The sequence below is a fragment of the Rhineura floridana genome, chromosome 8, assembly GCF_030035675.1.
Source record: "Rhineura floridana isolate rRhiFlo1 chromosome 8, rRhiFlo1.hap2, whole genome shotgun sequence".
Classification (NCBI taxonomy): Eukaryota; Metazoa; Chordata; class Lepidosauria; order Squamata; family Rhineuridae; genus Rhineura; species Rhineura floridana.
Genome location: NC_084487.1, coordinates 98,666,780 through 98,684,080, shown reverse-complemented (window position 1 = coordinate 98,684,080; position 17,301 = coordinate 98,666,780). Strand labels below are relative to the sequence as shown.

Here is a 17,301-nt window from a genome sequence, read left to right as displayed (position 1 = left end):
TCTCTAAAAATGTTTGGTGAAACAAATACATTTTCAGCAGGCAACAAAATATTAGGTCAGAGGCCCCTGTCTGACTTCCAACAGGAACAATGTTCCAAATTAATGTTGCCATTGTGCTAAAAGCCTTGGTTCACAGAGAAACTAAAGAAATACTAAATAACTATGGGATGGTCAGAAGGGTTTCTTCAGATGATTGAAGTGATCTGGCTGGTATATAAAGGACAAGGATGTGCTCCAGATAACCTGGTCTCAGGCTGTTCAGGACTTTATATAGTAATACCTTGAAACTTGGTTTTGCATGGCTTCCTAACCGGTACTCATGGTTAAGCTCTCTCCTCACTAACCAAAAGATGCAAGCAAGACCAACCCTTGGCTATAACTTGTGGTTAGCAAGGACACAGCTTAACCCAGATCAGATGACACATTAAGCCAAACAATGGTCTAAGCTCAGTATGGAGCAGCAGGAAAAAAGACTTGAAAGGATACAGTGGCTACAAGCTCCTCTCTGAAAGCCTGCACAGTCCCAGTAAGCCATAGCTTGTCTTACCGTGTTGTGCAAACCAGGCCTTTGTCTCCATGCAATTTACTAATAACCCATCTAAGTTAGAAACAGATCTTCATATCTGGACATGCTGCCGTACATCAGAAATGCTACAAAATTAACTTGCTTCTTAGTCATGATTTCATGAAGTCTAAAATCATAAACAAAACCAAGAAAAGTAGGTCTCTTGTGATGGTTGATTCCCACCACCACCTGTGTACCAAGTAGAAATTCTACCGGTGAAGCTTTTCTCAGCTTTGCATTTGAATCTCAAGAAAAGCTACACCTGCTGAATTTATACCTTTCGTGCAGAAAGGAAAGCAGCCGGGTCAGGAAGAAAAGGTGGTAACCCTAGCATAGGAACGGCCATATACTGAGTTAGGCAATTGGCCCATCTAGCTCAGCATTGTTTACACTGACTGACAGCAGCTCCCCAGAGTTTCAGACAGAAGTCTTTCTCAGGTGTACCTGGAGATGCCAGAGATCGCACCTAGGACCTTCTGCATGTGCTCTACCACTGAGCTATGGGCCTTGGTCATTACACAAGCTCCATGTCAAATCTTACTTACCATTAAGATGCAGCGTCCCCTTGACACTTAAGTAAAGGGAACATTGACTTTGTTCGACACACTTCATTGCAGTCCAGAGCTTCATATTTCTCAGGGTAGTAGCAGAAAAAGAAGAGGGAGGTGGATGGCAGAAATTGTTAGAAACACCAGCTGTAAATATATTAAAAAATGTATATATAAATGTGAAAAATCAAGCTTAATAGCCAGACAGGAAGCACCTAAGAAACACTTGAGAGAATAGGAAGGTTCATACCCTTCATGCAATGACAGGAGGAGCAAGGGTTATGCCCGGCGGCCACACAGCCACCCCACTGCCAACACATGTACTAGTCACACACCCTGTCAGCCCTGTGTATGGTCAATGCAGGGTTACAGCTGCAAACAGCAATCCAATGTTGAGTTTCCCTTCAGACCTGAACATTTAGGCACAATTTACTCATGCGATCATGATGCATGTTTAGCTACTCCCAAACAACATCATTGGCTGCCACCGTCAGGGCCTAGAAACCACACAACGTGATAACATCACCACTTAGAGAAGAATGGCTATACATTACAGGGAAAGGGAGGACAAGTCAAGATCAGAGATGGCTCTCCGGGTGGGGTGGAGTTGCTATGCTAGCTTCCCGCCAGGTGGGTCGCTGTTGCTTACCGGGAAGGAGAGGAGAAGAAGAGAGGCAACGGGGAAATTGGTGCAGCGCAAAAGCATCATTGGAGCCAATTGGTCACTCTTGCCAATGCCAGACTCCCCATTGCTTTGCCCCTCCCCAACTCCCTCTCAAAAAGCGAAGATGACCCACATGCCGGGAAGCTACCATAGTGTCTCCACCTGGGAAGGTGCTTCTGGTCATGACTGCTCTGTCATTTTGGAGCACAACAGAATGCTTGCTCTCTTTCTCTCCCTCTCTGTCTGGTGTGCATGCAGTGGACTTTGGCTGTCTGTTAGGAAGTATATCACAAATAAATATGCAAGTGCGAATAGTTGTAAATCACCAAGAAGCCTGCAGTGACCCCCTTCAAAAGGGAACCAAATCTGGGAGAGATACCCCAGGAACCTCTCACTGCTCAGTGGTGCATTCATGAAGAACCACGAAAAATGGCACATACTGTAGGATGAGGGAAATTATTCCTGTGAAATTCAGGCTGGTTGCCAAAAGGTTTGCTATGATGTTTTGTTTATTAAAGAATAGTGCTTTGAGACATCACAGCATCATTCCAGGCAGTCAGGGTATAACTAACTTCAGATGACAGGGTTATGTGCAAAAGCAATATGTCTAAAAGCTTGAAGCACAATTTAATTGTTCTTTGCCTGTGTGCAGTGTGAAATGAAGTATTTAACTGTAATTTCTCAATGACAAATTGCTCAGCTTGCAGCATTCCTCTACCCCACTGCTCTGAAGTATATTTAGTGGGGAAATGCTCATAGTTTGTTCTGTTTGCCAACTCCAATCTTGTCCTTTCTACTGCATAAGATTAAAACCAGCTGCAGGTAGACCTATAGGAACTGAGCTACTCTATCTATCAAAGGGGGGATTAATTAGCAATGATTGAGGGTTCCTTTTACAAATATCAAACTCATTCAGTGTTTTTTAGGATTATTATAATCAGGATTCTAATTCCCAAATGGAAAGATACCTGCAATGCTGTGGCTAAATGGCAGATGTACACAAGAGGGCACCATAGTCTACCAAAGCATTAGGTTTGGATTCATGCTAGTTATCGCGGACATAGATTTCTCTTCCACTGGTCTTATTTCACATGGCACTATGACAAGCTGGTTGAGGGCCTATTGGATGAAACTTTCTTGCTGCTGAAGGTTTTCTTCTTTTTCTCCTGGATTTATTGATGGGTAATTGGAATGGGTTATCCTCCGTGGCGAGCACCTCCTCCGTGGCGCAGAGTGGTAAGTGGCGGTAACGCAGCCGAAGCTGTGCTCTCGGCCGGAGTTCGATTCCAATGGAAGGAGGAAGTTGAATCTCTGGTAAAAGGGGTCGAGGTCCACTCAGCCTTCCATCCATCCATGGTCGGTAAAATGAGTACCCGGCATATGCTGGGGGGTAAAGAAAGGCCGGGGAAGGAACTGGCAATCCCACCCCATATATAAGGTCTGCCTAGTAAACATCGCAAGACATCACCCTAAGAGTCGGAAACGACTTGCACTACAAGTGCAGGGACACCTTTATCTTTAATTGGAAGGGTTTTTATTGAAATGTATTGTTTCTATGTTATGCCTTTTTGGCTTTTAACCTTTTTGTAAATTGGTTACAGGCTTCTTTTTATAGTAGCAACAAATAAGTCAATTAAAATAATAACAACAATAACAAGCAAATTGATACAAGAACTACTAACATAGAGATTCTTATGAATGCATGCCAATTCTTTGAAAATGCAAACCTGTTACTAAATTTCAGGAGCATCCAGCTTCCTCAATTACCTGTTAAATATATGAAACACTTTCCCCTACAAGACGTTACTCACTAATATGGAAAGAGAAAATACCTATGGCACAACACTGCAAAGAACACAAATAGGATATCACCCATAACTTGGAATTATATTAGACATATCAGGCATGTTTTATATATTTACAGCAGCCATCAAAGGAAGCTTTGGTTATATAGCCATCCAACCCAGTTCTGTAACAGTGACACTAGTACCAATTAACTGCAAATAGAGTTATTTATTCAAAATACCATTTCAAATCATATCAGACTGCAACTGCTTTAAAGTGAAAAAGCCTCGAGAAGGAGAAAGGCCTTTTAATGAATACCATGGGTTTATAAGAATTCTTGGTTTGGGTTTCTAGGAAAATATAAGTAGTGAAGGTATCTGTATTCACAAATATATTAAATCCTATAAGATTATTCTAATGCCTATCAAGGCTGCCATTAAACCTAAAAATATTAGACCTTGTAAATAATGTTGAGCTCAAAGAAGAATTGTAAATTCACTAATAGGCAAAAAAAATCCTTGCAATTTAAGAACGAATCTATAGCCGACAGATATTTCTATCAAACTTTTAAAACAGGGAAATTGAGAATCTGTAGTAAATGCACCAAGGGAGTGGAGACCTGACGTCCTCTCTGAGATATTGTACTGGCCTACAATTTTCTAAAAATGCAAACCCAATTATTTTTTGGTCCCAACGGTTGTGCTGTGGGGTCCAGAGCTTGGAAAAGTTACTTTTTTGAACTACAACTCCCATCAGCCCCAGCCAGCATGGCCACTGGATTGGGCTGATGGGAGTTAGAGTTCGAAAAAGTAACTTTTCCAAGCTCTGGCCAGGTACCACAGAATATGATCTTGTCCCCAATGCTACTTAACACCTACATGAAACCATCAGGAGCAGTCATTAGGAGATTTGGGTCATTAGGACTTCCTACAGATACCATTTCATGAGGAGGCCCACCCCATACGATGTAGGTAACAATCCTTAAATGTGGTAACATCTACCCTTTGGAATTCGCTCCTGTTTTTTGGCACCTAAAGAAGACCTTCTTTGCACACTTCTCAGAATTTTGCAATGCAGTTTCAGGGTGTTTTTTTAAAAAAACGGCACCCACAGAAAAGCCTATTTTACAGGGAGATGCAATGATGAGCGTACAAAAATGTGTGTTTTAGGGGATAAATGTTTATAAAATATGTGCAAAGTGCATTCAATTTACATACAGATTTTGTGTGCAGTTTTTAACTTGCAAAATATATGGAACTGAAAGAATGTATGACTGAGCGCACGCGAACGTGACACAAAGTGGAAATAGTCTGGTCCGTCCATCCATGGTAAAGTCACAGTAATTTCTATGGAGAAAAGCTGATGAGGAAATGGAAAGCAATCCCTGAAGACAGAAGTCTGAAAACCATTGGCATTAGACATTAAGAAAGTAGGGTGTGCACATGTTCATTGGTGGAATAATAATTTCCCCATGTTTTGTTCACTAACTGTTGGATGGTTAAGTCAAAGTTCTTGTGCAGAAGCTTTACTGTTTTCATGTGGGATGGGTCATTTAACAGTGTCCCTATGTGAAAATCAGGCCCCGTTTTTTTAAAAAATGTCCATGTTAGACATAAGGCTATTATTCCAGTCTTTCAGGCTGTATGTTTTGGCAAGGCAGACTTGGAGAATAACTGGAAATGCCCACTACTGAGACTGGAATTTCCGGAGCTGAGCCCTGAGGTAGCTTTGAAGTGTGGTTACATATTTAGATATTTTGCTTTCTAGAATTTAAGAACAATGAAAAGGTTATACTTACTAGATGTTTGAGTTTTGCAGTGAAATCCCTGGTGGAGGAAAATGAAAAAGAGCTATTAATTGAGGAATAAAAGACACTATTTTTAAAAAGTTAATGTACATTATACTTTGACAAACAAAGGCTCACACATAATCAACAGAGTCCAATTCTTTAAAAAGAAGGTAGAATTATTTCTTCTGACAGGTCAGGGGCAGGGAACCTGCCAGCCTTCACATGTTGCTGGATTCCATCAGCCCAGGCCAGCATAGCTAGTGGTCAAGGATGATGGAAGTTGTAGTTCAGCAACCCGTGGAGAACCACAGTTTCTCCACTGGTTATAGATCAACTGAACCTGTGGCTAGAATCCCAGGCACAATTAGATGTACATAAGCCTATCGGTTTTAGTTGGTTTAAAGCAGGAGTGGGGATTTTTTTTTGCCCAACTGGCCAGATCCTTACCTATCCCACCTCACAGGCCAACTTTGATAGGTGGGCAGGAGAACCCACCTTTCGGTCACCTGATTGATAGGTAAATTGTTCCACCCACCAGTCAAAGTCCCTTGTGCAGCAGTTTCCAAGAGCTGAGCTTAGGGCTGGCGAAGCTGCTGTCTGCAGGAATTGGCTGCACAATCAAGAAACTCAGGGAACTAGCTAATGGGTGGTGACTCCATCCCTGCCTTCTGCAAGGATCAGCTGCATAATGGAGTTCCCCACAGATAATTTGGTCATGTAGCCATACTAGGTGTGTATCTACCTGCCCTACACCTGATGTCGTATATGATGTCATCCCTGGCTTAAAAGCACCTAACCTTGTGTTGGGTTGTATAAAAGTGTAGAATACACACATTTATCTTTATCTAAGATGTGCAAATCCATAAAATCTGTGATGTCCTATAAATATGCAAGGCATAAATTGAATTTACAGTCAGCAGCTGATAAAGGTGCATGTGATAACTACACCTGAGATGAGCTGACTTGTCTTAGAACGCTTTGGCATGTGCTTAGATTATAGCTAACCATGGTCTGAGACTACTGGATTCTGGGTTGATTCAGTGATGGCATGTCAGTCTCTGATCATGTCAGATTAATCCTCTGACTTGCTGAGAGATCAACACAGTGCATCAAATCAAATTGTGTTGCATGTTGTTGCCATCTGCCAATTCCCTGTGACCCCCTACTCTGCCTTATGCCACATCTGCACTATACATTTAAAGTAGCATCATACCACTTTAAACAGTCATGACTTTCCCCAAAGCATCCTGGGAACTGTACTTTGTTAAGGTGCTGAGAGTTGTTAGGAGAACCCTATTCCCCTCACAGAACTACAGTTCCCAGAATTCCCTAAGAAGAGGGTGTGATAGCATGTGTTTTAAACTTTAAATTTTTTAATTGTGTTTTAAATTGTTTTTATAAGATCTGTTTTAAATTGTATTTGTTTTAATGTTTTTAGTTACTGTAAACCACCCAGAGAGCTTCGCCTATGGGGCGGTATACAAGTATAATAGAATAAATAAATAAATAAACCACTCTTGTGATCTCTCAGAAAATGAAGATTTTGGCTGAAATCTTGTTTAAAGCTCATTAGCTTCAATGAAAAAATTGCAGCCTTTAGCTTTAAAAAGGTAAACAGTGAATAGCCAGTAATCAATTTGCTGCCCTTTCATGACCCTCAAAATGAGCTGTCTGAGGGGGTTGTGGGTGGTGATACCATGACCCAGGAGGGATTTAATACTGGGAACGATCTATCATCCCCCTGATCAAAATGCTCAGGGAGACCTTGAAATTGAGATATGAAATTGAGGAAGCATCCAAACTAGGAAATGTGGTAGTAATGGGTGACTTCAACTACCCGGACATAGACTGGCTGCATATTTTTTCCAGTCATGATAAAGAAGCAAAATTTCTAGATATTCTAAATGACTATGCCCTAGACCAGTTGGTCATGGAACCGACCAGAGGGACGGCAACCCTGGACTTAATCCTCAGTGGGGACCGGGACCTGGTGCGTGATGTAAGTGTTGTTGAACCGATTGGGAGCAGTGACCATAGTGCTATTAAATTAAACATATATGTAAATGGCTAATTGCCTAGAAAATCCAACATGGTCACATTTGACTTCAAAAGAGGAAACTTCACAAAAATGAGGGGATTGGTAAAAAGAAAGCTGAAAAACAAAGTCCAGAGGGTCACATCACTCGAAAATGCTTGGAAGTTGTTGAAAAACACTATATTAGAAGCTCAACTGGAGTGCATACCACAGATCAGAAAAGGTACCGCCAGGGCCAAGAAGATGCCAGCATGGTTAACGAGCAAAGTCAAGGAAGCTCTTAGAGGCAAAAAGTCTTCCTTCAGAAAATGGAAGTCTTGTCTGAATGAAGAAAATAAAAAAGAACACAAACTCTGGCAAAAGAAATGCAAGAAGACAATAAGGGATGCTAAAAAAGAATTTGAGGAGCACATTCCTAAGAACATAAAAACCAACAACAAAAAATTCTATAAATACATTCAAAGCAGGAGACCATCTAGGGAGGCGATTGGACCCTTGGATGATAAGGGAGTCAAAGGTGTACTAAAGAACGATAAGGAGATTGCAGAGAAGCTAAATGAATTCTTTGCATCTGTCTTCACAGTGGAAGATATAGGGCAGATCCCTGAACCTGAACTAACATTTGCAGGAAGGGATTCTGAGGAACTGAGACAAATAGTGGTAATGAGAGAGGAAGTTCTAGGCTTAATGGACAATATAAAAACTGACAAATCACCAGGCCTGGATGGCATCCACCCGAGAGTTCTCAAAGAACTCCAATGTGAAATTGCTGATCTGCTAACTAAAATATGTAACTTGTCCCTCGGGTCCTCCTCCGTGCTTGAGGACTGGAAAGTGGCAAATGTAATGCCAATCTTCAAAAAGGGATCCAGGGGGGATCCCGGAAATTACAGGCCAGTTAGCTTAACTTCTGTCCCTGGAAAACTGATAGAAAGTATTATTAAAGCTAGATTAACTAAGCACATAGAAGAACAAGCCTTGCTGAAGCACAGCCAGCATGGCTTCTGCAAGGGAAAGTCCTGTCTCAGTAACCTATTAGAATTCTTTGAGAGTGTCAACAAGCATATAGATAGAGGTGATCCAGTGGACATAGTGTGCTTAGACTTTCAAAAAGCGTTTGACAAGGTACCTCACCAAAGACTTCTGAGGAAGCTTAGCAGTCATGGAATAAGAGGAGAGGTCCTCTTGTGGATAAAGAATTGGTTAAGAAGCAGAAAGCAGAGAGTAGGAATAAACGGACAGTTCTCTCAATGGAGGGCTGTAGAAAGTGGAGTCCCTGAAGGATCGGTATTGGGACCTGTACTTTTCAACTTGTTCATTAATGACCTAGAATTAGGAGTGAGCAGTGAAGTGGCCAAGTTTGCTGACGACACTAAATTGTTCAAGGTTGTTAAAACAAGAAGGGATTGCAAAGAGCTCCAAAAAGACCTCTCCAAACTGAGTGAATGGGCGGGAAAATGGCAAATGCAATTCAATATAAACAAGTGTAAAATTATGCATATTGGAGCAAAAAATCTTAATTTCACATATGCGCTCATGGGGTCTGAACTGGCGGTGACCGACCAGGAGAGAGACCTCGGGGTTGTAGTGGACAGCACAATGAAAATGTCGACCCAATGTGCGGCAGCTGTGAAAAAGGCAAATTCCATGCTAGGGATAATTAGGAAAGGTATTGAAAATAAAACAGCCGATATCATAATGTTGTTGTATAAATCTATGGTGCGGCCACATTTGGAATACTGTGTACAGTTCTGGTTGCCTCATCTCAAAAAAGATATAGAGTTGGAAAAGGTTCAGAAGACGGCAACCAAAATGATCAAGGGGATGGAACAACTCCCTTACGAGGAAAGGTTGCAGCATTTGGGGCTTTTTAGTTTAGAGAAAAGGCGGGTCAGAGGAGACATGATAGAAGTGTATAAAATTATGCATGGCATTGAGAAAGTGGATAGAGAAAAGTTCTTCTCCCTCTCTCATAATACTAGAACTCGTGGACATTCAAAGAAGCTGAATGTTGGAAGATTCAGGACAGACAAAAGGAAGTACTTCTTTACTCAGCGCATAGTTAAACTATGGAATTTGCTCCCACAAGATGCAGTAATGGCCACCAGCTTGGACGGCTTGAAAAGAAGATTAGACAAATTCATGGAGGACAGGGCTATCAATGGCTACTAGCCGTGATGGCTGTGCTCTGCCACCCTAGTCAGAGGCAGCATGCTTCTGAAAACCAGTTGCCGGAAGCCTCAGGAGGGGAGAGTGTTTTTTCACTCGGGTCCTGCTTGCGGGCTTCCCCCAGGCCACTGTGAGAACAGGATGCTGGACTAGATGGGCCACTGGCCTGATCCAGCAGGCTCTTCTTATGTTCTTATGTTCTTATGCTTTAATCAGCCTAATGGTAGGCCCAGCCTTAGTTCTCCACAAGATTCAAATTCAGGGTTGTTTATTTGTATCTATGCATCAGACCATCACAAAGCGAGAGTTTGGCAAGCAAAGGGAACTTCTGATCCGTGCAAAGCTAACTTCCATTTAACATAAATAAAATTTTGCACAATCTTGAGTCTACTTATATAAATACATAAACAAACTTAAAATTCTGAAACTCCCCAGCAAAACTCAGCAATCCACAAGCCCTTTTTATTTTATAGAATATTCATTCTTTACATTTTAAATAATTTATTTATTTAGAAGGCTTCTTACCAACAATACAATATACAGTTATAAACAGAAGTGAAAGAAAGACAGCTATAAAACCAAGTACAACAGTAAAACCATCCCAATCAAAACCAAAACAGGAAGATGGTGTCGCCAAATATATATTTTTAGAAAGAACACTGAATATGTTGGAAATTCATTTCTGATAATTCTTTGCTGACCCACTGTCCTACATACAATTAGACAAAACATGACTCCTTAGCCAGGAAGTATTTTCTCCCATCTTGATCATTTGCTCAATCACACTGTGTACATGCATACAATAATAATTAAGGATTCATCAAAACAGTCTGTCTAATGCCATTTTGGTTTTGGCAGTAGAATTGGAAAAGGTTCAGAAAAAGGCAAGCAAAATGATCAAAAGGATGGAACAACTCTTCTACAAGGTAAAGTTGCAGCCTATGGAGAGACTATGATCAGAGGGGTGGGGAGCTATTTTTTTAATTGCCAAAAGTGCGGTTCCAAATGTCGAATGATATGCAGTCCAGTCTGTATCGAAAATACAGAATTGTATTTTTTTCTTTGAAAGATATGATCGAGAAATGGATTCTTTCTCCTAGATTTATCTTCTAGCAATAAATACAAATTATTGGACTAATTTTGCCACCCATGTAGTGATATGATGACAGAATGTTAATAAAATTACTTTGAGTCCGTTCCTAACCCCCTGAGCAATTCTGCTGGAAGAGTGGAGATTTGGCAGAAGTTTCCCTCTACTGCTGTTGGTGATGGTTCCACCTTGGAGGCCCCTAATGTGGCCACTGAATGCACAGGTGGACAAAAAACTATCACTAGTGATGTTCCTACCAGTGGAGGATCCCAAAATAGGGCATTGCAGCACAGGAGCAGCACTGGGTTGACCATGAATCCACTGGATTCTAGACCAGATTGTTTCCAGGAGAGGGGCCTAAGTTGGGCCCCTCTAATGTGCTAGCTTGGAGCTGGCACACTGGAAAAGAAGGCTGTCAGGAACCATCAGGGGTGTGAATGTGGTGGAGGATCAGCCGCTCCACCTTCCCCAACTTCTCTTAAGATTCCTTTCTTTACTATAGATTCTTGTTTGGTTTAGAATTTAAGTTTTCTTATTTTTACTCATGGAAAATATGGATTTAGTGAGAGTGCATCCTGACATCAGCTTTTGTTTATGGAAAAGACAGAGAAACAAAAGCAAAAGAGGCAGCAGAAGTGATAGAGGGGGAAGATCAAAAGGCTCGATCCAAACCTTGGGAAACATACCTCAAAACACAAAAAAGAAAAAGAAAACAGGTCTCTCAGACAACTTCATAAGAAACGAATGTACTGAAATACATTTTAGTATACAAAAAAGCATGATGAGAGGTTGAAACTCCTGAAGTAGAAAAGCATCTTCAGTGAAAATAACAAATATAATTCCCCATATTTTCCCCCCTCAAATTATTTACATTTGTTTGGTAATCATCTCCAAATTCAGTGAAAACTGATTTTCAAGTAAGAATGTTTAGGATCATCACAGCCTTAAATGCTGCATGGACATAGGTTTGAATGCCTAGGACACAAGGTTCTACACAGACGTCCAATTAAGATTTAAGGAAGACAATTCTATGGTGCAACTCTATTTTACCATGCACAGTTCTGGTCACCGCACCTCAAAAAGGATATTGTAGACTTGGAAAAGGTTCAGAAAAGGGCAGCCAAAATGAACAAGGGGATGGAGCGACTCTTCTACAAGGAAAGGTTGCAGCTTTGGTAGGGTTGCCATATTCCAGTTCCACAAATCCGGGCAGGTTAATTTGCATATTATGCAAATATTTGCATATTATTTGCATATTAATATTTGGATTGTCCAGTTGTTTTGTTTTTGTGCCTAGGAATTACCACCAAAAACTGGGGAAAGATGTGAGAAATCTTTTTTTTAAAAGCAACATTTTCAGCCTTAAATGCCTAGACTCTAGTTTCCAACACTATGGAGTATTGATTGATTGATTAAGAGAATTTATATCCTGCCCTTTTGCTGTTAAAAACAGAGCTCAGCACAGCTTACAAATATAATAAAAACAATAAAAACACACAATCAATATAAAAACATAATAAAAACACAAAATAGCAACAAACATAAAGTAAGTCAGGGCAGCAGCACGGTTAACCATAACATATACAATATATTTCAGAGATGTGGTGGGTGGAGAAAAACAAGCCAAAATGTTAGGAAAAGGAGTCTTTCACACCACATGCTCAGTTCTAAATACTGTTGCAGCAAGTTTTACAAGTTCCTCCAGTATTCCACTGGTGCAGGCACTCAGACATTCAAAGTATCTGTATGTTTCTTAGGTTTTATAAAAGCAGAGCTTTGCTTAACTCAAAATTTCTCAACCACATCTACACAGGTTCCACCTCCATACTCAAAATGAAACTGGGCCTGGAAGTGTGCAACAACCCCACACATACCTTGCTAATTAGATTACCAATGCCAGGATGTCTGTCTTATCGACTACTCTCCTGCTCCCCCACACACACCGGGCATCATGAAAGACCCAGTCCTGGGCTCAGAAAGAAAATAAATATCTGGTCCTCTTCAAAATATTGATAAGCCTCTTGTTTTAATTGAAATAATAATTATAAATTCTTGTTCTTATCACTAATGGGAGTTAATTATCTTGCTGTTGCTTCTATGGCTGTAACGGAGTGAGGTTAAAGATAAGTGAAATGCAAATAGGAAAAAAAACACAGAAGGCAGTAACACTTTCCTAAATGTAATACCATACCAACCACAACAAGATTCCTATGAGTAAGGCAAAAAACTAAGCATCTCACAACCAGTCAGGATTCCTAACCAAAAACCAAAAATATGATAAATGAAGAAATATGTATATAAGCATGACTATCAAATATATTTATTATTTACACAAACTGTAAAGATATTTATAGTGCAATCCTAAATTTATTTATTCAGAAGCAAGTCCCAGCATATTCAGTGGGGCTTTCTCAAACAGGGACAGAACTGCAGCCTCAAGTGATAAGCAACTTCATTCACACAACCCAAAATTCCGAATCATGCCACTTTACGCTGTTTTGCAACTGTTTATACTTGTTTTATGGTCATTGGATTTTAAATGGCTTTATTTCTTGTTGTGAGCTGCCTTGGTTTCCAACCCTACCTCACAGGGGTGTTGGAAAGACTCCATACATGCACACGCACACACAGCAGATGTATAAATACATACAGCCCATATAATAGTTTATTGTCAAACCAGTTGGTCATTGCAGAAAAATCAGTATTAGTTTTAAAAAAATCAGTATTACTTTCCTACAGAATAAAAACTGTAATACCTAAGTAAGCCCTGCCTACTTGCTTTAAAATTGGACTGGAGACAGAAAGAGTTAGAACACAAACATAATTCTTTTTTACATTCACTCCAAAGTCCCATTGATTTTCAGCACATTCATAACCACTCAAAGTAAGTCCTATTGAATTAAATGGGATTTACTTTGGGCATATGGGATTAGCATCGCTTTTACAAACAGCAAGTATTGGGAAGGTTTTCAAAACACTGCCCAAGCTCTGACTCCTGCACACAAGAGGAAAAAAAACTGAAATGTATATACTTACCCAATTTATGAGATTTTCAGATAAACGGGGGGGGGTGAAACCACCATTTTGTTTTCTAGACACTGCCTCAGGTCAATGAAACTGAAACACAATCCCTGATTGGCTGCAATGCTAAACGGGCGGGGTTAAAGCTACAAAGTGCTATAGTACAGTACTGTTAAAGAAAGATTTAACAGTCGAGGGGGGTGGCTGACGTTTTTATGTATATCTCGAGAACCGGACCACCTAGAAACTTTTTTTTTAATTAAAGCTGAGAATCCGGGCCACGTAAGGGGCTAGCCGGGCGCTGGGTGGCATGCATAGAATCCGGGTAAAACCCGGCTATCCGGGCAATATGGCAACCCTAAGCTTTGGGGACTTTTTAGTTTAGGAAAAGGTAAGAGGAAACAACAGAAGTGTATAAAATTATGCATGGCATGGAGAAAGTGGATAGAGAAAAGTTTTCCTCCCGCTCTCATAACACTTGAACTGGACATCCAATAAAGCTGAACGTTGGAGAATTCAGGACAGACAAGAGAAAGTACTTCTTCACAGAATGCATAGTTAAACTATGGAATTTGCTCCCACAAGAGGCATTGATGGCTACCAAATCTGATGGCTTTAAAAGAGAATTAGACAAATTCATGGAGGATAAGGCTATCAGCTACTAGCCCTGTTGGCTATGTTCTACCTCCACTGCAAGAAGCAGCATGTTTTTGAATTCCACTTGCTGGTAACTGCAAGAGGGGAGAACGTTGTTGCGCTCAGGCCCTGCTTGCAGGCTTCCCATAGGCATCTGGATGGCTACTGTGAGAACAGCATACTGGACTGATCCAGCAGCCTCTTCTTATGTTCATCTATTTTTATGAGACATGATAGCCATCTTCAAATTTTGAAGGGCTTTCACATAGAAGATGGAGAAGACTTCTTCTCTGCTTCTCCAGAGGGCAGGACTAGAGCCAATGGGTGGAAATTGCAAGGAAGCCAATTTCAGCTAAACATTAGGAGAAATTTCCTAATTAGAAGAGCTGTTTGAAAGTGGAATAGACTGCCTCAGGGGGTGATGGGGTCTCCTTTGTTGAACGAATGTAATCAGAGACTGAATAGTTGTCTATTAGGGATACTGTAGTTGCAGCCTATATTGTAGATCCTGGATTGAGTAAGCTGTTGGACTAGATCAGGAAAGAAGAACCTACGGCCCTCCAGATGTTGTTGGGCTACAACTCTCACTATCTCTGACCATTGGCCATGGTGGCTGAGGCTGATGGGAGTTGGTGGCACCCTGGTTATGGAACATCCTCCCCAGGGAGGCTCACCTGGTGCCATCTTTGTGGTATTTTCAGTGCCAGGTGAAGCCTTGTCTGATAACTTGCCCTTTTACATAACTCTAGTCTGACCCTCTTCATTTTTAAATCTGTGTTCAACGTTAGTAGTGTGGTGAGATTAGTTCTGTTGTATTTCTGTAGCTTTTGATGTTATGGTTTTATGTTGTATTTTGTATTCATTTTTTTACTTATTTATTGTAAGCCGCTCATGTAACTTTATACTATGGGATGGCATACAAATGTCATAAATAAAATATTTTTTAAAAGAACATCTGGAGTGCCACAGGTTCCCTGCCCTGAACTAGATGGTCTCCAAGGTTCTTTCCAAATTCAGTGATTCTAAGAAAATCCCTATGAATGCATTTACTTACCCATATGTCACTGTATTGCTGGAGACTCAGGAGACACGAGAGGGGATTTGAACTCACAGACTCTGGACTCCAGCCAGGTTCTTCTCCCCACTGTGCTATACTTTTTTTAAAAAAAAGTTCTGCAATGGCCAAGTGGTTTTGATAATAAACTATTATATGGGGTGAATATATTTTTACATCTCCAGTGTGTGTTTGTATATGGAATATTTCCAACAACCCTGTGAGGTATGATTGGAAACCAAGGCAGCTCACAAGAAAGAAAGCCATTTACAACCTGGGAGACCAGGGTTCGAATCCCCACACAGCCAAGAAGCTCACTGGGTGACCTTGGGCCAGCCACTGCCTCTCAGCCTCAGAGGGAGGCAATGGTAAACCCCCTCTGAATACTGCTTACCATGAAAACCCTATTCATAGGGTTGCCATAAGTCAGGATCGACTTGAAGGTAGTCCATTTCCATTTTCAACCAAAAAACAAGTATAAAACAGATGCAAAACAACTTAAAGTAGTGTGCTTCTGAATTTTGGATTGGGTGAGTGAAGTTCCTTATTATTTGCAGTCCTGTGCATGCTTTCCTGTCTGAGTAAGCCCCATTGAATACATTGGGACTTGCTTCTGATTAAATATGCATAGGATTGCACTATAAATATGTTTACAGGTTGTGTAAATAATAAACCTCTTTGACATTCATGCTTATATAAATATTTCTTCATACTATGTCTTGATATGTATCTGATTTCACACTATGGTTGAAAATTATTATTTATAAATGATTATGTTCTCTACATTTTAAGTGTGCCCTTCTTCCTTGGGGTGGTCATGGTCTTCCTCAGTTGTTTACCCCTGAGGGGTAGATTAGATTAGGCTGAGTGATGGTGCGTAGCCCATGCTCATCCACTAAACATTGCACCTTATTGCCATTTTTAAATTTAATTAAAATGATTTATATGCAGGCAAAGTTTATGATGTAATGCAGATCCACAAAATACATTTAACGCACATCCGACTAGCATTTAAAATGGATGACTTCCCCCAAAGAATCCTGGGAAGTGTAGTTTCCCCCTCACAGTTATAGTTCCCACCACCCTTAACAAACTACAGTTCCCATGATTCTGTGATGGGATTCATGTCCTTCAAACGTATGTTGAATGTGCTTTAAATGCATGTTGTGGGTCTGCCCTAATATGCTATGCATTCATTAGTGAACTGAAAGAATAATTTTAAAAGATACTTTTTAAAACAGAGCTGTAGCTCAGTGATAGGGCACATGCTTTGCAAAGGTCATTAGAGCCCACCCCCTATGACATCACCAGGACACATCCCTGTGACATCACTAGGACCCGCCTCTGAAATCTCAGGATTTGGGATGCTACTGACCTAGCAACCCTACAAAGCAAAGATGTGGGATTCATTACAACTTCACTTCCCAAATCCTTACAGTGAAGCCACAACACTATCCCAGAAATCTGGCACAAGAAAACTCATCTGCTACAGCTGCTCCTCATGCAAGGGGAATTGGGGATGCACAGTATTTTAGAGATGCTGAACTATATTTGCCTATAAGGAAGCTAGCAGAGCTAACAGCATCATTATTCATCTTCTAACACTACCAGTAATATGGGTCCACAAAAACTACCCGAACAAGGAAATTAGAAGAGAATGACTACTGATTTCAGGCCAAGTCACATGCCTCTATCAGTGCTTGGCTATGTCAGAGAACACACAGGTAGAGATAGGCACATCTGTCAGTTACAGTTCTCTCCATTTCTCATTTTTCCAGTCTTCAGTTCTCCACATCAGTTTGTGATCTATTTATTTTTTAAATTCTCGTGATATTCATCAGTATATTAGCACAATATTCTCCCAAAATACACATTTTGTATGCAATTTTATATGCAATAACATTTTTGCAAGCAATTTACCCTGATATAATACATTTTGTGGGCT

General features: G+C 40.5%; 1 protein-coding gene across 1 annotated transcript in view; it reads right to left on the bottom strand.

The window, feature by feature from the left end:
- The window catches only part of IL17REL (interleukin 17 receptor E like), an 87,822-nt gene that overhangs the window by 48,915 nt on the left and 21,606 nt on the right, over positions 1 to 17,301 (bottom strand). Inside the window, exons 2-3 of the mRNA XM_061637853.1 lie at positions 5,361 to 5,388; positions 1,111 to 1,260 (exon numbers count right to left, since the gene is read on the bottom strand). Of these exons, the coding sequence (XP_061493837.1) occupies positions 1,111 to 1,260; positions 5,361 to 5,388 (178 nt within the window). The remainder of the gene's footprint in view (positions 1 to 1,110; positions 1,261 to 5,360; positions 5,389 to 17,301) is intronic.